This window comes from Pectinophora gossypiella, chromosome 10 (assembly GCF_024362695.1).
Source record: "Pectinophora gossypiella chromosome 10, ilPecGoss1.1, whole genome shotgun sequence".
NCBI lineage: Eukaryota > Metazoa > Arthropoda > Insecta > Lepidoptera > Gelechiidae > Pectinophora > Pectinophora gossypiella.
The window spans coordinates 3,473,747-3,496,306 of record NC_065413.1 but is presented as its reverse complement, the minus strand read 5'-3'; the positions used below and the strand labels follow the sequence as shown (position 1 = coordinate 3,496,306).

General features: G+C 40.9%; 2 protein-coding genes across 3 annotated transcripts; both read right to left on the bottom strand.

Moving 5' to 3' along the window:
- Nucleotides 1–79: 79 nt before the first annotated feature.
- On the bottom strand, nucleotides 80–16,425 carry LOC126370268 (trypsin-1-like). Its single transcript, XM_050015092.1, has 7 exons — nucleotides 16,380–16,425; nucleotides 11,218–11,399; nucleotides 9,918–10,080; nucleotides 8,639–8,801; nucleotides 6,633–6,827; nucleotides 5,704–5,878; nucleotides 80–198 (listed from the first exon to the last, which is right to left on the bottom strand). Exons 2-7 carry the CDS (start codon nucleotides 11,396–11,398, stop codon nucleotides 80–82), a joined length of 996 nt encoding a protein of 331 aa, XP_049871049.1. The 5' UTR covers nucleotide 11,399; nucleotides 16,380–16,425.
- LOC126370266 (uncharacterized) lies at nucleotides 3,025–4,910 on the bottom strand. 2 transcript variants are annotated; one of them, XM_050015089.1, is made up of 4 exons: nucleotides 4,339–4,905; nucleotides 4,056–4,257; nucleotides 3,205–3,783; nucleotides 3,025–3,100 (listed from the first exon to the last, which is right to left on the bottom strand). In XM_050015089.1, exons 1-4 carry the CDS (start codon nucleotides 4,519–4,521, stop codon nucleotides 3,081–3,083), a joined length of 984 nt encoding a protein of 327 aa, XP_049871046.1. In that variant the 5' UTR covers nucleotides 4,522–4,905; the 3' UTR covers nucleotides 3,025–3,080. The 2 variants fall into 2 exon arrangements, with proteins under 2 accessions (XP_049871046.1, XP_049871045.1); XM_050015088.1 differs by having other exon boundaries at nucleotides 3,092–3,783; nucleotides 4,339–4,910.
- Nucleotides 16,426–22,560: the final 6,135 nt, after the last annotated feature.

Here is a 22,560-nt window from a genome sequence, read left to right as displayed (position 1 = left end):
TGCCCAAAACAGCCTCACACTGAGCACTGGCTTCTCGGCTTGTGTTCATGATGTTTGAAGTTACCTGGACACTGTGAACTTAGTGGCAATAACAAGCGTCTTTAGTGTTACTCTTTATCCAGGTCATGTATCTGTTGACGCGCGTGTAGACTCCAGGCCTGTCGGGTCTCGCACAACCCTCGCCCCAGGACACGACACCTGGAGGAAAAAGCTGGTTTTAACACTATTCTCTTGAATTTTCGCTCGTGGAACGTTTAACTTACGAACGACTTGTATGAAGGACCTACATCAATGAGAGTATTCTTCTTAGCGTGTGAGGTGGAATACCAACCTCATCAACCCTAGTGTCACGGTTATTATTGAGCCGCCAAAGACCCCTGACATGACTCGTATAACAACTACATACATACATCAGTAAGTAGTAACCGGGACCAGCGGCTTTCGGACAATCAAGTGATCAGCCTGAAATGTTCTAACCAAACTAGGGATCAAAGTGATTTTTGTGACATGATACCGGGATTCGAACCCGGGGCCTCCGGATCGTGACCCCAACGCTCAACCACTGGACCACGGAGGCCGTTATGAGAGTCTTCAGCCCCTATTATATTACACGATTCATCGACCGCGACGCCTCGGATGGCACATACACCACCCAATGCGTCGCGGGTCTATGGCGTATCGGGTGTTATGACGACGTGGCCCCGCCCACCACCGACCATGTGGATCACGGTGTATCATCATAATATATCATCTCCCGACCCCAACGCATCATGCGGGGGGCCTAATGTAATAGGGCATTTAAACTCTTGTTTCCTTTCACCAACCAGAAAAGTGTACAGTACTACATAATATGTAGTACATATACCGCACCAACCTTCTGTCAAAAGACCCATTTGTTCGAACCTTGCGCACAGTAAACGAGATAGCCGGGAGAGTGGATCTGTTTTCGTGTTCCAAGAGTGAATTCCCAAAAATAGCAATGAGTGTGATCTGTTATACTTAATTAAGGAAATCGTATATTGTGCTAGTTAAAAATAATTAATGATTAATTTTAAATATGTATCAATAAGTCCCCAACTCTGTCGCATTAGGTTATCCTGTAAAGATAGTTGATGTGAGTGAAATAAATAAATAAATACCTACTATTGTATTAGTGAGGTTTATTTAGATATTTAAAAAATAAATAAATAACCGAGACCGACTGCTTAACACTTTCAAGGACAGAACATCTACAGACGTTCCGATTCCAAGGTGTCATACTACCTATATGAACCATCAATGACCCATGGTCTCTGTCCGAGAAAGGGTTAACGTGCCCTCCAAAGAACGGAACATCTTACTTGGTGATCAGAGTGCAATGTCCTAACCAAACTAGGGCCCGTATTTATAAACCGCTCTTATCTCTGAGATCTATCTTGAGTGAGCTCTTAAGATGACGTCCTTATTAATAAACGGAACTTAAGTGCGCGTTTAGGGTTACGATATCAACTGAGTGACGCCGTATTAATAAACGAAACTCGGCTCTCAAGAGTGCTCTCAAGATGTTACTTAAGATCGTGTTTGCTGAGTGCCGTCAAACCGTGACTTGAGTGCGGGTTTTGTGATCTCGCGATAATGGAATTAGAAAATATTTTACAAGAAATCAATTATTACGACGATTTAGATCATTACGACGATTTGTTATGGCAAGATGCGTATCGTTTGCCAAAAGTTTATATCAGGGACGCCGAAAATCCCTTTGAAATGCGAGCGGATCGGTTCCAGAAAAGATACAGATTCTGCCAAGAATCTGTATTGTTTATAACATCGTTACTGAGAAGTGACTTAGAAAAACAGGATAACAGAGGTCTACCGATTGCTCCGGAAATAGCAGTTTTATTAACTCTGAGATTTTATGCTACAGCGTCATTTCAGGTAAGCTAGAATTTATTCAATACTAATTATTCTACTTTTGTCTTTAAAAAGTGTAAGTGACAGCACAATGAACACCGAAATTACTATGTATCTGAACATCTTGAGGTCTGAATACAGTAGAGCAATGCACCATATCCTTCTGAACGAGTAAATGAAAGAAAGCCTGTGTCCAGGACAGGAATAAGTTAGTAATAGGTAGTAATTTAATTTTACATAAATGACTTACACAAACCTTGCCTTTTCAGATAGTCTGTGGAGACTTACTGCACATATCACAGCCTACCGCCTCAAATATTATTACGAAGGTTTCAAAGTTGCTAGCTCAATTGCATACACACTACATAAAGTTTCCCCGAGGAGCAGAGGCTAACAGAAACAGAGAATTGTTTAAAGAGATGGGTAGACATGGACAGTGGCCTGGACTTCCCGGGATCGATGGAGCTATTGACTGTACCCATGTTAAAATTGTATCAACACCAGGGTGCCAGCACCATGAAGTCTTTAGAAATAGGAAATCAGATTTTTCTATTAATGTCCAGGTTGTTGCAGGGCCCCGCAGGGAAATATTAGACATAGTAGCCAGATGGGCAGGCAGCATGCACGATTCTAGGATATTTCAAATGTCATCAGTTTACATAAAATACACGCAGGGTATTTTAAATGGAAGACTTGTCGGAGACAATGGGTATCCTACACTACCTTTTGTTCTCACACCTATAAGACCTGCCCCCGAAGATGCTCCCTCAGTACGGTACAATAGAGCTCAAATAAAAACCAGAAATGTTGTGGAAAGAACATTCGGCATTTGGAAGCGGAGGTCTCCCTGTTTATCTAGAGGCCTAGGTAACAAACTGTCAACTGTTTCTCAAATAATTGTATCATGTGCGGTATTACACAACTTGTCATTAATTTTAAATGATGTCATGGTTTTTGATGAGAATCAGAATGATGAACAAGAAGAAACAGATAGTTTAATACCAAGCACTAGCACTGGATTTTTAATTAGAAATTCAATTGTTGAAAATTATTACCAATAATCTTTATGAGCAGTGCTTTGTGATTGAATTTGAAATTATTTAATAAAACATATTTTATATATTGACTTATATGCTTTTATTTAATAAATTAACAATATTCCATTTATTATATTATGCCACATCCCCTCTTCAGGCATCAGTTGCAGTATCTGAAACAAATTAGATGAAAAGTGTTATTAATTATCCCAGGACTTAACAAAGCTATACTAGTTTTTAAAATAGTATGATGAGCAAGTAGATAATACTGATGTACCTGACGAACACTGCTGCTGCAGTTGAAGTTCTGCGAGGTCTGCTCTCGCCTTTGCTTCTCTTATTCTTTCTCTTAACAATAAAACCTCCAACTCATGAATCTCATTAGCCCGTCTCTGTCTGTCTTTATATTCCTTATCCAGAATAGAACTTTTATGCCTTTGAAAAGTTTGGGTAGCTGTATTTGATGGGTTAATAAGAGGTGGAGTAGGAAAACGTGGAGGTGGGGTAGGAAGACGTGGTGGTGGAGTGGATGTAGGAAGAGGTGGTGGTGGAGTGGAAGCAGTAAGAGGTGGTGGTGGTGGAGTGGATGTAGGGAGAGGTGGTGGTGGAGTGGTTGTAGGGAGAGCTGGTGGTGGAGTGGTTGTAGTGAGAGACAGTAGTGGACCTACTCCAGGTGGAGGTGGTGTCAATGTTGTCCGGGTTGGGGCAAGGGCAAGTGGTGCTTGTGTAACAACAGCGCATGGGAATGGTGATGAAGAAAATGCACTGGTGGATGGTATTTGGGAAGAAGTTGGGGGAAGACAAGAGACGGGCTGCAAGTCCATATTTACTTCTTGGACGGCAAGGTCAGCGGTTACTGGAACAAAGTAATTTAAACAGAGAAATATAAAAAAGATCTAATTTACATATTTAAAAATGATAGAATTGATGATAGCTGTTTTTGGAGAATGTGTGGCTTACAACATACTGCCAGGTTTGAATCCCAGCTCTGGCTCTAGACCATTGGCCATAGGCTCACCCCTCAGACTTAAACATAGCTGGCAAGTAGTGATTTTGTATTTACTATATACTTCTGCCTACCCCTTCGGCGATATAGGCGTGATGCTATATTAGAAGAAAATTACTTACCTGGAATTGTATCAGAGTCAACAGCATCATCGATACCAACTATTAGAGCAGGGGCCACCTCAGACACATCTGGGTCTACAACTGCATCACTGGTTGCAGGCCCTCCTCCAGTAGCTAGCCGATGTTGACGTTCTTTTGTCAGTGCTTCCCTTTGCCGCTGCTTGAGGTTCATCCACAATCTCCTAAGTTGTTTATTTGTAACCTAAAATCAAGGATGCAATTATAAAAAACTAGCAAAAAGCGAGAGGAAATCGCGCACCAAAGGTTAAATAACTTTGTTTACCTGATTGGTAGCATGAGGGCTTGCGTTGTATTCTCTGGTTACAATATCCCAAGCTTCATTTTTTGCGCGTAATGAAGCGCCATCGGTATCCTTATTCTCTATCACCGAGGAGTATCTTTTCAATATATCCAAAAAAGTTTTCTTCTCGAGGGGAGTAAAAATATGCTTCTTAATTGTTGACATCGTTATGGACAGTAATTACTTTACGTTTATTATTGATAACTAAAGTCTAAACTATACAAAAACAAAACAAGTGGTTGCGAAGGACGCGTCTTTTTTTTTTGAGAATGATGTTTGTTGCGTTTTGTTTTCACTACACATTGCGTTTTGAAATCATAACAAATTATTTTTAAAACGTTAAATGACCGTTTTTATAATAAATTTAAATAACCTACGTTTGAATTATAATAATTTTAACATTTTAGTAAAGAATTGAACAATTTTTAATATGTTTGAAGCCCTAAACCGAAATATTTTTTTAAAGCAGGAACGAAACGTTGATTCGTTCGGTTTATAGTTCACTCAATTAGGACGTTTACTTGAGATCCTGAACTTGAGATCGATATCATGTGATACGCGCTCAATATTCGTCTATTAATTAACGTCGCACTTAAGACGCTGTTTACATCTTGAGAGTGACTCAGTTGATATCGCTCTTGAGAGCGGTATTGAGATCGGTTTATAAATACGGGCCTAGGTATCACAAAGTGATTTTTCTATGTCCCCACCAGGGATTTAAACCTGGAACCTGGGAATACACACGGAGTAGGTACAGACTACCCTCTTCATTATTTGCCGTAGAATCTAAACAATCGCTGCCGTCAACATTGCCGCAGATGCACACCCCGGACACTTCATACAACAACCTCGTTTTACACAGACACTTTCCCCGATACCGACCCCGCCGGCGTGGTCAACGATTTCCCTCATTCAGCGCTTATCGCTATCGACCCACTAGGGTCGATTAATTCTTTCAAATATTTTTCCTTTCGCTTTCAGACGACGCCCTGAGCCGAGGTTCGCGCCCAACTGGGCACCCTCAGGCCTGTTGTCTTAAACGTTGTACCGGGTGAGAGCCTTCAGCGCTCCCCATTTGTCCGGCCAAGTAGTTAATGCCATCTGCGGCAAATCTACAATAAGTCACGTCAAAAAAAAAAAAAAAACACAGACACTATACATTGACATTATCGTACACGCGCATCCGTGTGTGTGACGTCTGACACCATACGATTCAAGTCTAAACTATGTTCGAGGGGGTGAGGTAAACTTAGCTCAGCCGCTGGTGGGGAGCGGCGAGTTGCCGTTCTATACGCAGTATTATTCCTTATTCTATGGCAGAAGTGAAAACTTTTCTCCTATACTAACCAACTTCCTGATACTGCGAGGTGCCATTGTTCAAGACATGCAGCGGGCCGCCGGAGTCACCCTGGCAGGCGTCGCGGCCGCCCTCGGGCTCGCCTGCGCACAGCATGTTGTCAGTGATGCGTTGCTTGTACGCCGTCTTGCGACAGTCCGCGTTCGATATTATGGGGACGTTCACCTGGAAAGGAGTAGAAATTAGGAAAATTGAATGGGAGAGTCTTGTTCTTGAGATGATTATTAAGAACCAGAGGTAAAGTTTGATGCCCGATACGAATTGGAGCCGGGCGTAGACACAGAATCGAGAAACGGGCCTCTTTACTAATTCCACTTTCACGGGGGTACGTGCATCATGCTTAAAAGGTGCCGTAATATGTAGAAATATGTATTATACAATTTTAATAAAGTAGAGTCGGAATTAGGTACGCGTGGTGTGAACACCCCTTAAGCGTGACGGCCGCGCTCGGATCGCTCGATCGGCGTGTCGCGTTGGAGGGTTCGTTGATGCACTGTATGAAATGAACGGTCTACTAGTCACCGGTTCACACCTCCGTGTGGACAGCAACACGCATATTGGACTTACATTCGATGGTATGCACCCCGCGGGCGTGGTCGACGATTTCCCTCATTCAGCGCTTATCGCTATCGACCCACTAGGGTCGATTAATTCTTTCAAATATTCGGCGGCCTCTCAGACGAACGCCCTGAGCCGAGGTTCGCGCCCAACTGAGCACCCTCAGGCCTGTTGTCTTAAACGTTGTACCGGGTGAGAGCCTTCAGGGCTCCCCGTTTGTCCGGCCAAGTAGTTAATGCCATCTGCGGCAAACCTACAATAAGTCACGTCAAAAAAAGATTGTATGCGATAGCATCTTCGTGAGGTTCGATATCACAGTCGACATTGCCAGTAACTAAAGTGCTGACTTCCACAAAGTTACCTCCTGCAGTGTGTTGGCGACAGAGCCGCCCTCCTCCGTGGTGCCCCAGCCGGTGACGACCCCGCTGTAGTTGCTGTACGACAGCCCAGCGCTGGGCAGGCACACGGGGCGCATGCCCACATCATCTTCCTCAGTCTCACTGCTAGCATCTTCACCTTCCTTGCGGGTTCGCTTTAGAGCACTGCTTAGATCCACCTGAAACGTTGATGTGGTTGAAAAGTTTACAAGGTACTTATGTATAACATACATAAACAGCCTATACAGGGTGTTAGTGACATCATGATTTATACTGAGGAGAATGATTCACCCCATGATTCAGAGTTAATATCAAGTTGAATTTCCTGGCGGAAAATTCATAATCATTTTAAGTTTTTTTTTAATATTATTTATTTTCAAATCCATACTTTTACGACGGAAAATTCCACTTGATTATCAAGTCAGAATCGTGGTCGTTACGATGTCACTAGCACCCTGTATACGTCTCACTGCTGGGCACAGGCCTCCCTTCAATCAACCGGAGGAGCATACTCCACCGCGCTGGTCCACTGAGGTTAGGTGAATGTGTTTTTACAGGTAATGGCCAGGACCAACGGCACAGCCCATTAACGTCACCACTGCTGGGGCACGGGCCTTCCCTATGGATGGATAGGGAGATTGGACCATCACGCGGGCCCAGTGCGGATTGATGGTTATTAACGACTGCTAATGCAGCCGGGACCAACGGCTTAACGTGCCTTCCGAAGCACGGAAGAGCTCGAAATGAAAACTTTTTTTTTGTGGTCACCCATCCTATGACCGGCCTTTGCGAAAGTTGCTTAACTTCAACAATCGCAGGCCGAGCGCGCCACCGAGCTCCTCAATTCCCGCCGTTCTATACGTAGTATTATTCCTTATTCTCTGGCCTTAACACACACCCTGTATATATACACACATTAATCGCACACGCATATAATGTGCTGGTGATGAGTGGCTTCACGTCGCGTCTGTCATTTGTTTGTATAGAAACACAAATCATCATAATTAGTTTGTTTTGTTTATTGTTTGTGTTACTTTGTTTGTTAGTTCATTACTTTGTGCTTCTACCGGTGGGAAATAGGCGTGAGTTTATATGTTATGTATTGTTAGATAGAAAAGAATCATTCGACCTAATGTCGAATGACACGCCATTGTGCTAATGAACGTCTCAACACTAGCTTATGTTCTTTGGCAGATCTAATTCTTACCGCGCATTGAGACGATTGTAAAATGTTATGTTATTGAAATATAATCACTAATTGTACTCCGTGACGAACTCGGTGGTCCAGTGGTTGAGCGTTAGGCTCACGATCCGGAGATCCCGAGGTCGAATCCCAAAAAAACTCACTTTATATAATCCCTAGTTTGGTTAGGACATTAAAGGCTGATCACCTGATTGTCCAAAAAGTAAGATGATCCGTGCTTTGGAAGGCACGTTAGACCGTTGGTCCCGGTTACTACTAACTGATGTAAGTAAGTAGTCGTTACATGAGCCATGTCAGGGGCTCAATAATAACCCTGACACCAGGGTTGATGAGGTAGGTAATTCACCTTACAACCCAAACAATAGAAGAGACTAATTGTACTGAACTGGTCGTTCTGTTTAATAGTATGTATGTTCAAAACACAATTATAACGACGCTACATATTGATGGAATGGAGGATGGACTGCTTCTACACAATCATGAGGAAACGCAGCACATCACTGGTGCACAGGGTGCGGGCCAGCCCCAGCAGCGTCCTGAGCGTGTTTGCGAGTAGGTTTGACTGTCAGTACATGCGCCATTGTTGTATGATGCATATACTGACTAACAAAAACTACTAGTAATTATGTAAGTAATTTTAATTTTATTGTATTTTAATTTTAATTTTGATTTAATTTTATTTCATTTTATTTTTTAAGTGAGTAATTAATGAATGTGATATGGACCATCATGTCTGAAATAAATGATTTTTGATGTTTTTTTTATTAAGTAAAACTATTCTCTTACCCTCTGATCAAGCTTGAGCAGCGCGATGTCGTTGTCGTAGGTGCCAGGGTTGTAGCGCAGATGGCGTATGATGGCTTGCACCTTCCTGTCTACTGTCTTCGTCTCGTTGCCCACCGAACGGTCGTGTTCCAGGAAACGGACTGTTATCTTCTCTTTGCGGAAACTGAGGGAAGAATAGCGTATCGTCGACTTACAGAGAAAACCATGCAAGTCCCTTTTTCAAAAATAGAAGTGATTTTTGTTAACAAAACCTCGCAATGAAAAAGATCCTTGCGGTCCAAAAGGTCTACTTCCCAAAAAGACCACTGTCCCAAATCGACTACTACTACTGCTACTTCCCAATTATTATTTTTTTGACGTGACTTATTGTAGATTTGCCGCAGATGGCATTAACTACTTGGCCGGACAAATGGGGAGCGCTGAAGGCTCTCACCCGGTACAACGTTTAAGACAACAGGCCTGAGGGTGCCCAATTGGGCGCGAACCTCGACTCAGGGCGTCGTCTGAGAGGAAAAATATTTGAAAGAATTAATCGACCCTAGTGGGTCGATAGCGATAAGCGCTGAATGAGGGAAATCGTCGACCACGCCGGCGGGGTCGGTATCGGGGTCCTGAAGTGTTTGGTGTCGCGAGCTGATTGGCTGCCTCTATGGCTAGAGTAATCGGGTCGTCGGGAACTACTTCCCAAAACGGCAAATCCCAAAATGACCACTCTCCCAAATCGTCCACTTTCCCAAAAAGTCTACTTCCCGAAAGGACAACTCCCAAAATGTCTTCATAGATAAAATACTTTATTGAGCACAATGGACACAAGATACAGAGATAAGGACAACACATACAGAAAGGCACAACAGGCGGCCGTATTGCTCATGCAGTAATTTCCAATTTTTTAGACAAGCTAGTTTAAAGAAAAATAAAGAAGAAGAATAAAATAAATTTATTGCCAGTAACAATTTACATTTGCTATAAGAACTAGGTAATTATGAATATTACGAATACGGCCAAAAGGAAATGGCTCAACTTGTGCTATGATGGAGCCATGCTATGGCGCCATCCAGCGCTGGTTTTCACTTTCAATCCACGTAAATTTTTTTATTCTCAATTTTTACACGGTTTGAAATTAATTGAATTAAAAGCTCTCCGGGGGCAAAATTGCATTTAAAGGTTGCTAATTATCTGCAAGGTCTAAGTATATACTTTTTTAATATCTTTGCTAAGTACCTTTTTTGTGTAAGTACTTAGGTATTTTTCAATTAGTGTAGTGATCTTTTACACTCACCCAGCAGTGCAATGAGCAGCAGTGAGGACGTAGAAGTCATTCAACAGCGACCCGCCGCAGTAGAAGCGCCCATTGTACATGAGTACTGCCATCCAGGGGAACTCCAGCTTCTTGGTCTCGTAGCCGCCCACGATGCGCCGGCGCGTGCGCGCTATACCGCATTCTGAAAGAGAGGTTGTGGAAATATCCTTATGGCCATCCACTCCTACAGGAAAACCAAAGAATTGTTTTTTGGGGTTTTTATTGTATCAGCGAATTTTGTTTCTTTGTGAAAAATAAACTTTTAAGTACTTAGGTACTTACAGAGAGAAGGTTTTGGAAATAGAGTTATTATTATTATTGCGTATAGCAGACAAAAATAAAACATCCTGCGTGGAGCTGCGTGGTGGAGTATGCTCCATACCCCCTCCGGTTGATTGAGGGGAGGCCTGTGCCCAGCAGTGGGACGTATATAGGCTGTTTATGTTTATGTTATGTTTATGCGTGGATCATATATCCAGCTTAAGCTCCCCTAACCAAGTCTCTGCCGCATCCGTCACACAATGCAGCTCGTCTATGCCACCTGGGAACCGGTGCAGAGGGCACTCGTTCACTATGTGAGATATGGTTTGTTTGATATGGGAATAGAGTCAATTTAACACTAAAGTAAGACAATTTAAGACTAGATTAATCAATAATTGAATTGACTAAAGTAAGACCCAAAGGGGGTGGAGGCGGTACGAAGTGGTGCGGGGCGTAGAGTTATCATTCCTTTCGTAGTCATCATCTCTCTAGCATTTACCTAACCTGATGATTTGACAGGTCCGGTTTTTTACAGAAGCGACTGCCTGTCTGACCTTCCAACCCGCGAAGGCATTACATTCATAGTATTATTCTTTATTCTATCTATGGTCCCGGTTCAATATTCGGGATGACTCCTTTTTGGTAATCCTAGTCGGAAATAACAGCCACCGTGGTTTAGTGGTTAGAGCGTTAGGCTGATCACGATCTGGAGGTCCGGGTTCGTTTCCCGATGGGGACATTGTCGAAATCACTTTGTGAGACTGTCCTTTGTTTGAAAGGACTTTTCAGGCTTGAATCACCTGGTATATCCGAAAAAGTAAGATGAGTCCGTGCTTCGGAGGGCACGTTAAGCGGTTGGTCCCGCTATTAGCCGTAAAAACATCTCCACCAACCCGCATTGGAGCAGCGTGGTGCAGTATGCTCCATACCCCCTCCGGTTGATTGAGGGGAGGTGTGTGCCCAGCAGTGGGACGTATATAGGCTGTTTATGTTATGTAGTCGGAAATAAGCCACTCACGACAAGCAGGGCAGTTCTCAGGTGGATCCTCGATGGGCCGGAGCGTGGTCGTGGTGGGGTTCCCAACCAAATTGCTGATCCAGTCGATGAAGCCCTTGTCTTTCGGGGGGTCAGGGTCGCTGGTGGGGAGACAGCTAGACAGCGTCACCAGGCACGCCAATAACACCCACGGGAAAGACATGCTGCAGAGAAAAATAGAGTAACAACAAAAGAGGAAATTAGTTCGAAAAACGGACTCGCATGGGATTTGAACCCGTAGCTCTTGCTTTGTGAGTTTTTGGCCCACTGCTGAGCATAGGTTCTCCTCATCAGTCGGACGTCCGAAGCACGTAATATACGATCCCGACGACCCGATTACTCTAGCCATAGAGACAGCCAATCAGCTCGCGACACCAAATACTTCAGGACCCCGATACCGACCCCGCTGGCGTGGTCGACGATTTCCCTCAATCAGCGTTTATCGCTATCAACCCACTAGGGTCGATTAATTCTTTCAAATAGACTCCCTGAGCCGAGGTTCGCGCCCAACTGCGATGGGCACCCTCAAGTCAGGCCTGTTGTCTTAAACGTTGTACCGGGTGAGAGCCTTCAGCGTTCCCCATTTGTCCGGCCAAGTAGTTAATGCCATCTGCGGCAAATCTACAATAAGTCACGTCAAAAAACAAAAATAAAACATCAGTCGGAGTGGGTACGGTGGATATTCCACCTCAGAAGTGGCAAATTCTGTGTCCCTAATTTACTAGTCCAAACACCTCCACCAAACCGCTACCACTCCGATTTGACTGCGCGACGCGAATCTTCACGCGTCTCTCTATACGACACCACTATTAAAGATCGATAAAAAAAAGCCTAGAATGCGCTGCTTTTGGCAACAAGTAAGTAAGTACCTCTTAATTTTATTCCCTGTCCTAAAATATTGGGTCACACATTGTTATCGAAGAAGGTATTAAATCTGCAACACCTTGACCGGAATAACATCCAAATTCCAATAAAAAAAAACGAAAACAATGCAAACTTTGGAGAGGTGTCTGCAAGGCCAAAGTCTGTTTAACCATTAATCAAGGACAGGTTTAGCGAAGGAGGTCAAAGAACAGGCCTCATTGACACAGGTACCGCTACTCCATCATTCATCTGGTCCAAATTAGCATATCCAATTTGTTTTTATGGCGCTAAGGAGCCTTTAAATAACGATTCATGTGAATTTTACGATTGCCCGGTTTTGAACTAAATTCGCGAATGTGGTGGAAGATTTGGTTTCTATACCTACATAACGTTGGCTTGAAAATCTCGTACGTGCTTTTCGAAAAAAATAGATACCAAAAAAATTGTGGTCTAAATTTCTACCAGGATTGCAAGAAATCGAAGTTTTGTTGAAGTCTTCTTCTTATCGTGTGGTGGAATACCAGTCTCATCAACCCTGGTGTCAGGGTTATTATTGAGCCGCCAAAGGCTCCTGACATGACTCATGTAACGACCACATACTTACATCAGTAAGTAGTAACCGGGACCAACGGCTTAACGTGCCTTCCGAAGCACGGATCATCTTACTTTTTGCACAATCAGGTGATCAGCCTGTAATAACCTAAGCAAGCTAGGGATCACAAAGTGATTTTTGTGATACGTCCCCACTGGGATTCCGAACCCGGGGCCTCCAGATCGTGAGCCCAACGCTCAACCACTGGACCACGGAGGCCGTTAAAGTAAACTACGTATATTAGAATACGAAACATACATACATACATAAACTCACGCCTATTTCCCACCGGGGTAAGCAGAGACTATAGAATTCCATTTGCTTCGATCCTGACACACTTCTCTTGCTTCCTCCACATTCATCAATCGCTTCATACACGCACGCCGGTTCAGAGTAGATCGTATTGAACCTTTTCTAAGGACATCTCCAATTTGGTCATCGTAAGTCCTTCTCGGTCTTCCTCTGCCAGCCCTACCATCAACTTTCGCTTTATATACCGCTTTTGCAATCCTATTATCCTTCATCCGCTCTACGTGTCCAAACCAACCTAACATTCCCTTCTCAATCCTAGTCACTATATCGTCTAATAATGTCACTATGACGTCGTAGAATGCGAAAAAGCCGTCGTAAGTGGTTTTCACTACTTAAATATAAGAGAACGATAAAGTATTAACCCATGATCCCACTTTGGGAACGTTCCTGGCAGTAAAAAGTCGCAAAACGTATGTTAAACAAGATTTAACCTTTAAGCACAGGTTCTCTATTTTTACTCATAAAATTTTATGTAATAATTTACCATGGCATACTGCTACTTGTCCTATTATTAGTTACGCATAGTATTAATTTGTCATAACTTATTAAGCATAATTTTGAAACTCATAACTACTATAAGCATAATAATTAATGCCAATAATGATATATAAGCATAATTATTAAAAGCATAAAAACTATACTCCGAATAAGTAAAGTTTTGGCACAACTTTGAACATTTTTGAAACTTACTTTTTCCTTGGCTGCATTTGATGATTGTGTTTTTTATATTTATTAACACTATTTCATGCTGTTGGTCATCATTCAGTATACTTTTCGTATGTAAGATAAACATGCTGGCGGCGTAGGGGTGGCCCAAGGGCCTTGCCTTGTAAAAATTATGACAAAACACTATTATTTTAAAAAATAATTATGGATACCTATTTATATGCGAATCAAATTTATACCAACAAATATTAGTCCAAATATAAGTTATACCTAACAAACCAGTATTCCTAGATGTTATTATGGGAAAGTACTATTATGCTAAAAAACATTATGCAAAAAGGATTATGATAATTAAAATTATGACAAAAACATTTATGCATTTTAAGAGAATCCCTTAAGCACAACACCATAGTACAAGAAAGGACAATTTGAAAAAAAAACAGCTATAATGTCCTTACTATTAAAGAGTTTCAACGGGAACATTGGACACATTACACGTACACAAAGTAAATAAAGTGTACTTATATCTACGTTTTCTATAAGTTTATCGCACTTTAAGGAAATCTATCTATTCTCCTACAACCTACGCTTTGTAGAAAGTGACAATCCAAGAAAGCGGTTTCATTTTCCTCCTTAAAGCGCTTTGTTTATTTGATTGGTTTGATCAAACGAAATTGTTATGCAGCGCACAGCTCGCGACCATGAGTCGAGTCCAAGTCACTATGGCCCCATTTTAACAAACGGACTGCGTACATCGATTACATTTAGTACTAAATATATAGAGAAACTGTAATCTCACATGCATATATACATAATCACGCCTATATCCCGCTAGGGTACGCAGAGCACAACGGAATTCTACTTCACTACTATCCTGACCAGTGTTCCTACTTTGGGAACGTCTCCGGCAGTAAAAAGGCGCAAAACTTATGTAAAAAGACTTTTATTACCTTAACTTTAGGCAAAGAAGACCAGCGTACAGTCATGAGCAATATCATGTACCCACTTTAGAACCCTGTCGCACTATCACATTTGACATTTAACGAGACTTACGGTTTAATTTGTCAAAAAAGTTAATGTGACATGGTTTCAAAGTGTATACATATTAGTACTCGTGACCGTACAAGAAAGAACATTTGAAAAAGAAAAAAGCAGCCTTTACTATTAAAGAGTTTTTACAGCGGGTGTTGACAATTGCAACATAAAAAACCTTTAAAAAAAAAAAGTTTTAAAAATATTAAAAAATCTTTACTTTTTTATTAATTTTTGTATTCATCGATCTCTCTCTTATTGTCGGATGTGTTTGTAACCTTTGTAATTACCTACTTAAACAGAATTATATGCGAAGTGTCAAAACAATCAGCGTTTCTTTACTACAGTCTACGAATGGTGAAATAATCTACACATTTTAACAGCGGGAACATTTGCCACTTCGGGTACATTCCCGGGTACGACACATCACTGATCCTGACGCCACCTTCGTTTCTTCCACTCTGATACTCGCTGGTTTACAGCACTCTTAACATGGCCTGTCCTAAAAATATCCTCAACCTAATCTTACTTTTTAAATTTCGAATGATTGAAAAAAGGCCAGTCGCCATGCTACGGCACCATCCAGCGCTGGTTTTCAGTCATTTCCTCTTCCGGGGATATTGTGCGGAAATAATTGTCAATTCGTACCCTGGGGTTATAGCTACACGTCCTACAGATTGCACGGTCACGAGCATTAATATGTATACACTTTGGTACCATGTCACATTAACTTTTTGGCAAATAGAGCTGTAAGTCTCACCAAATGTCAAATATGTTAGTGCGACAGAGTCCTAAAGTGGGTACATTATATTGCTCAGACTGTACATACAAAGATAAATAAATAAGATCACGCCTATTACAATTGGGGTGGACAGAGACCACGGAATTACATTTAGGTACACACACTTGCTTCTTCCACTCTTATCAAAATCTTCATACGCTCGCCGTTTTAACCTATCTACCTACTCTTGACCTGCAGGTCTAACATGCGCATCGTGATAGAATTATCGATCGACTGCAGCTGAATAGAATACCCAGTAAGGTATTCTGCCAGTTCTATCCATCCTCTGATGGATCTCGAAGAATTATTACTGTTTCTAGTTCGAGTATTTATTTGCGTTATTCGTTTTACCCTGTTACTTTTCCAGCTAAATAGAAATGGCGTCACACTATTTCCTTACTACTTATTAATGGAAATGAAAGCATTATGGACCCTGAGCTTCCAGAGAAATTGCGACTAATGAGATGAGATTCATTTCATGTGATATCTTTCTAACGAGAACGTAAAATTAATAAGTTATTATTTTATTTCCACTATTTTGCGTTTAAACTCTTACTAAATAAACATTCATAACGCGAATCTCCTTCCTACCTACCGTTCACCTTCTTATAACATTTTTAAAACGGAAGAACTTAATCGTAGAACTTCGCGAATTTAATAACCTAACTGTAATATTACTGATTAAATAAGCTTTATTCACAAAATATTGACACTAGGTAAAGTCTATAAACCTAATAACTAAATTCACTTCTAAAGAGAATTAGATTTCACGAAACTTCAAATTGAACCTCTGCAGCCGTTAATATACAAATTTATCACGACACAAATCACAAACGCGCAAAAGCTCACACAAAAGCAATTCGAAGGACAAAATTCAAATTCAAATATCGAACTCACGTGTGACAGCGCGGGTCGGTCAAGGAAATCAAACGTTCGCTTGCGAATCCGGCGCCACACTGCAGATTGACAGCAGAAAGAGAAAGAATACACTTTCACCCGTCCGTAACCCGTACCACTTAATGCACCTCCTTGCCAGCAACACGCCAATATATCCACCCTAGTGCGATCGTCACAAATTCCATAACAGATACCAAGTAATTTCAATAGAATCACTATCGGTATAATTATACCTATTACCTACTTAGACCCAGATAAATCATGTGGGATCCTAATGGGTCATGCGATGGTATGAAAGGAAAATCATTGCGCAACCCACGTAATACATAGCTCATATGATGATTAGAAAATTGTGCAGGATTTTCGCCGATTATAACCGGGTACCTACTAAATTGCGTTGCGTCAGTAATAGCACCTATTCCGTGGAGTTATATTTTTAATAGCAGTGTGTATTTGTAATATAAGTAATTATCATCAATATAAAAAAAAATAACCCACCCACAGTCAGACACAGTGTACTACAAATAAATAAATAAATACATTAATCGTCTGGATACTACTTTACAATGCATAGAATTTTGTTTAATACTTATACAAAATACTAAATGTGACTATGTCATCACGTGACTTACCTGCAACTAATAAAGCCTCTGTGTTGTCCAATTGGGATTACGGACGTGAGTTTACACAATACAAAAACGCCTACTACAATATTTTGGCAATACTTTAAAACAAATCATTGCTATTGTCTTCAGTTAAGGTGCTAGGCACATCATATTCATTCTTTAAAACATAACACGTAAATATTACTAAGTATTTATTTTCTTTAAAATAAATGCACTTAGACACAGAAACCCACATTCCCGAGAAGTACATTTTCGGAGGTACGTGACCTAACCTGTATTGGGCTGGTTTTCCCTTCGCGGGTTGGTAGGTCAGACAGGCAATCCCTTCTGTAAAAAACCGAACCTGTCAAATCGTCAGGTTAGGTAAGCGGACCCTGTAAAAACGGGATAATGCTAGGGAGTTATTGCACTTAGACACAAGAGGAAATAACCTACGCACTTATGCAAACTCCGGAACTATTTGTATCATAACATATCTAATGCAAGGATCACGTAATTTAAATCTACCGTCGAAAAACTACTGAAACAACACTAGGCAATAAGGAAATAATGTTTTCCGGGGAAATTATCAAAATCTGTATTGTCTTTTCCGTGGAAATTCCATATTAGCCTATCATGGTGTTTGTTTATTCAATAAACCACATGCGACCTTACAATTATCATTCGTACCTTGGATTTTGTAACTGTATGACAGTTTGAGAGTACCCAAGTAGGGCGGTTACATGGTCAAACGTATGCAGGTCCGATGTACTCAGTGGGTCACTGGTGCATTCCATTTTCATGCAAACACAAACTCATAAATAAGATAAAAAGTTCTACCTTTTGTTCTCGAACTCGTTTGTTTCGAATTCTTGTCGATTCTTCTTTTTCTATTGTATGAGTTGTGAGGTGGATTACCATACCAACCCCATCAACCCTGGTGTTAGGGTTATTATTGAGCCGCTAACGAGCACTAACTTGCATCAGTAAGTAGTAACCGGGCCAACGGTTTAACGTGCCTTCCGAAGCACGGATCATCCTACTTTCGGACAATCTGGTGATCAGCCTTTAATTTCCTCACCAAACTAGGGATCACCAAGTAATTTTCGTGATATGTCCCCACCGGGATTTGAACCCGGGACCTCCGGATGTGAACCGAACGCTCAAACCACTGGACCACGGAGGCCGCTTGTCGATTGCAAACAATTTTTTTTGACGTGACTCGATGGCATTAACTACTTGGCTGACATATGGGGAGCGCTGAGGACATTCACCTGCTATAAAATCAGAAATCAGAATCATTTATTCAACGTAATTATCATAGATAAACTTGTTGAAGGTCAATGTAACATTTTTGAATTTACGTCATTTCGCAAGGTGTTATGGCTGAGGAGAAGAAATGACAAGAAACTGCAATAGCAAATATAAGACAACAGGCCTGAGGGTGCTCGGTTGGGCGCCAACCTCGGCTCAGTCCGCGTTGTCTCAGAGGAATATAAGTATTATGAAAGAATAATAATAAATATGAAAGAATCAATCAGCCCTAGTGGGCCGATAACAATAAACGCTGAATAAGGGAAAACGTCGACCACGTCGGCGAAGTCTGTAGACATCGCAGTCTCGAAGTGCCGCCTCTATGGCTAGAATAATTGGATAGTCAGGATCGTACATTACATCCTTCGGGCGCCGAGCAAACATGAAGGCGAGCCGACAGTGTTAATGAAAATTCTATCAGGAGTCGAACCGGCACTCCCCTAGGTGACCTACACCCTAGAACACATTTACCTACTTATATTTAATTTGCAATATTTATATTAAATAAGAAGGACATTTTATGTAAATATTGAGTGTGGTTCAATAGTAGCCGTTAGAATTATGCATGGGGAGGCTCGTCGTTATCGGCATACGGGCGACACTCGCCTTGGCACAGTTGCGCTGATTCATGGCAGTGAGTGCCAGTGGCAGCCCTGGGTCGTTTCCACCAGGCAAGGCTGTCTATGTTTACTTCGGTACTTGGTGTTCAAGAAAGTTGGGGAAGTGTGCTTTTTACGTGACTTGGCACTAGCTACTGAGCCAGACGAATAGGGAGCGCTGAGGAAAATTCAATCACCCGGTGGAAAATTGTCCACCGGGTGAGAGTTGGAGAACAGGACAACAGTTGGAGAAGTGTCATTTCCCTTAATCAGCGCTTATCGCTATCGACCCACTAGGGTCGATTAATTCTTTCAAATATTTTTCCTCTCAGACGACGCCTTGAGCCGAGGTTCGCGGCCAACTGGGCACCCTCAGGCCTGTTGTCTTAAACGTTGTACCGGGTGAGAGCCTTCAGCGCTCCCCATTTGTCCGGCCAAGTAGTTAATGCCATCTGCGGCCAATCTACAATAAGGCACGGCAAAAAAGGAGAAGGGTCACGTGGCAGATGTCCCCACTTAATACTCAATTGGACTAAGGAGCCCGTTGGGAAAGCTTCTGATTTCTGAGGTCATCGACCGAAAAAAAAGTTAGCAAACAGTAACAAATCCATTGACAAACTAGGTATAATCTTGAATCTGCGAAGTTACCATAACCCAAATTGCCAACTTAAGCTGCTAACCAAAAAATCTGCCTACCTACTTTTTAGTTACATTCCAACGAATTTCTTAACATTACATAAGTAGAGCCATAGCCACCTCAATAGAAAACATTCCAATGGAAGTAGCACCAACACAAAACTATTTTTTTAATATAATAGGCTCGCGTTTGACCACAATCTCACCTAATGGTAAGTCACGCTTACCTAGCAAATGCCTATTCACTCTAGCCTTGAAGACACCCAAATTATAACGACGCGATTTGACGCGATTTTTGTTTTTGACGCGATTTATTGTAGATTCATCATGCCTGTGCCCAGCAGTCGGACGCTTATGGGCTATTTGTATGTTATTGTAGATTTGCCGCAGGAATTAACTACTTGGCCGGACAAATGGGGAGCGCTGAGGTCTCTCACCTGATACAAAATAACAAATAACAAACTTCTCTGTTAAAAGAATGACAAATCGTAAAATAATGCCTTCAAAACAAGGCTTTAAATAAAGTCGTTTTCCCTTGGTCATGAAAATTTGGAAAACAGGAAAACGGAAAATCTTACACAAGGTTTGTTAGTTCACTTCAGTTCCTTCCGTTACACCATCATTTCATCATTGTTTACTGAATGATTACTTTGATAATGCAATCTCAAGTAGGTATCATTGTACACAATGATTTGCCTTAGTTTGGTTAGGACATTACAGGCTGATCACCTGATTGTCCAAAAACAAAGATGATCCTGCTTCGAAAGGCACGTTAAGCCGTTGGTCCCGGTTACTACTTACTGATGTAAGTAAGTAAGTCATGTCAGGGGCCTTTGGCGGCTCAATAATAACCCTGACACCAGGGTTGATGAGGTTGGTAATTCACCTCACAACCCACACGATAGAAGAAGACTAAGAGGAATGTTTCAAAGTTAGAGTATTTCCAAGAATGGCACATAGCTCTTGTACAATCAAAGAGCAATAGTGCAGTCACTGAGTCCAGCGAATTATTTGTAAACAGTGGTGAAATTATGAACCATTAGTTGTCATAATTATAAAATTTATGTTTTTGTAGGTGTTTTTGGTCTATTACAGAAACGACATGTAACCAGGAGGTCTTAAGTGCAACCAGTTACTTTATTACTTCGCAAGAAACTGATTGGACTTTTGCAGCTTGTTGTACATGACCAACATATAGGACCGACCGAGATGAAAAATAAAATTTAAATCATATTGCGATAGGTCCGTTAAGAAAAAGCAATAAGTAATTTATTTAAAACAATAAGAAAGCCTTGGGGTGCCCTACCTTTTGTTCTCGCAATAAATTCGTCAATATATCACCCTGGAGCTATAAAATAAGAAAGCGGACCGGCGCGGGCGCCGATGGTAACTTGGTCAAGTTTCGGCTGCATATTTGTAAAGAAATATCGAAAATTGCAAAACTGAATGCATCGTGTTAATCCTGGATTGCGTAAGTTGTTGGGCAAGAATGTAAACGAATTATATTAAGAGACTATCCGGTGGCCGGTGAAATTGCGCAGCGTTGTGTAAGAATGCGCAGCTTTCTGCGAGTTATTTGCGCGGGCGCAACGGCGATGTTACCCCACGTAATATATGTGCACGGGTGATAACAACCGTAGATATAACTAACTATAAAAGCCTGAAGTAAGAGAAGTGTATCAGAATCGAAGCAAATTGTATTCCATTCTACCTTAACGGGCCAACCATTAGGTATATGACCAATCAATTACAATCTGCAAAAAAAAAAACAATTATCACAAATGCCTAAACAATAAAAAACTGAAAACCTATTGCATTAGAAATTAATTTTAATTATCTGCAACGATAGAATGATCTGTAACCTACCTAAACAATATAATGACGTGAAAGTTTTGTCGAAGTAGATGCCTTAGTATTTCACTCTATGCCTAACAATATAATAACAAGAGACAGCCCTTATTTTTTACTCTAGTGCAATTTAACATTATAAAATCTTATTTACCTTTAATAGTTACAACTAACCGTACTTATTTAATTAATTTAAAAGTACAGCTGAAAATAATGTCTGTTTGTTCAATAAGCTTAACGAAACAGTTTTTATTGAAGAAGACAATAAAAAGCAAAAAATAATCTTAAGGTCATGCAAAAAGTAATTGGGGTACCAGCGTGACGTCTAAAATACTGTGGGGCCTTAATTAATTAAAGTAATCACCATAATTTGATGCGGAAACCGGCGGCGACAAATTGTATTCAAAGTTAGCGAGCTTCCTCACGACGCGATGCAAATTCTTACGATATCGTAAGTAAAATAAAATGAAAAGACCAAAAGAAGAATACTCGTAAATAAAGAAAGACTTTGAACAAATAAAATAAAATTAATTAAAAATTAAATAAAATTAAATAATTTTGTGAATGTTCGTTTGGCAGAGTAATCTTTAATCATTTAAGTTTATTAAGTGTTGTTTAATTCTTTTTTTTTTTTTGTTTTTAATTGTTGAATAAAAAATGTATTCTTTTTAAGATTTATTTCTCTATTTTTTCTTTATTTTATATTAATAGTCGTCCTTTGTAGCGTAAATAAATTAGCATGTTGTGTTTGCCTATAATTAGACGAGCACTAATCCAGTATTTGTATATAGGTTAAGTTACATCTAAAGGTGTTTTTGTCTATTGGCAAACCTAATAAATAAATGTATAATAAATAATGTTTTGGATAGGTGTAAGCTAGTCAACAACCTAGATACATGTACTTAGGTACCATTTACAAATTGTGACCCGGGCAAATCTGCAATTTCCCCCGTCAAAAAAAGACCATTGAATAATGAATGAGTTATGATATGACGTTCGACAAGAAATGGTCAATCAATACGTGGTGATTTTTATGGTACTTATACATGTGGTTTAACACGTTGACAGTCCCCGTACAAAATGTTTTGACTTCCTTGTTAAACCCTCATGAATATTACTTCAACCTTTGCTAAGTTACCCGGGATCCAAGTAGAGCGCCCGCCCTTAGTGCGCTGCGTA

Excerpts from the sequence above, each read along its gene's own strand:
- LOC126370266 (XM_050015088.1), bottom strand. The coding sequence starts at position 4,521 with ATGTCAACAATTAAGAAGCATATTTTTACTCCCCTCGAGAAGAAAACT. Across the intron at positions 4,258-4,338 it reads GCCCTCATGCTACCAATCAG|GTTACAAATAAACAACTTAG; the intron begins GTAAACAAAGTT and ends CCTTGATTTTAG. Across the intron at positions 3,784-4,055 it reads TGACTCTGATACAATTCCAG|TAACCGCTGACCTTGCCGTC; the intron begins GTAAGTAATTTT and ends ACTTTGTTCCAG.
- LOC126370268 (XM_050015092.1), bottom strand. The coding sequence starts at position 11,398 with ATGTCTTTCCCGTGGGTGTTATTGGCGTGCCTGGTGACGCTGTCTAGC. Across the intron at positions 6,828-8,638 it reads TGCTCAAGCTTGATCAGAGG|GTGGATCTAAGCAGTGCTCT; the intron begins GTAAGAGAATAG and ends TCAACGTTTCAG. Across the intron at positions 5,879-6,632 it reads TCGCCAACACACTGCAGGAG|GTGAACGTCCCCATAATATC; the intron begins GTAACTTTGTGG and ends ACTCCTTTCCAG.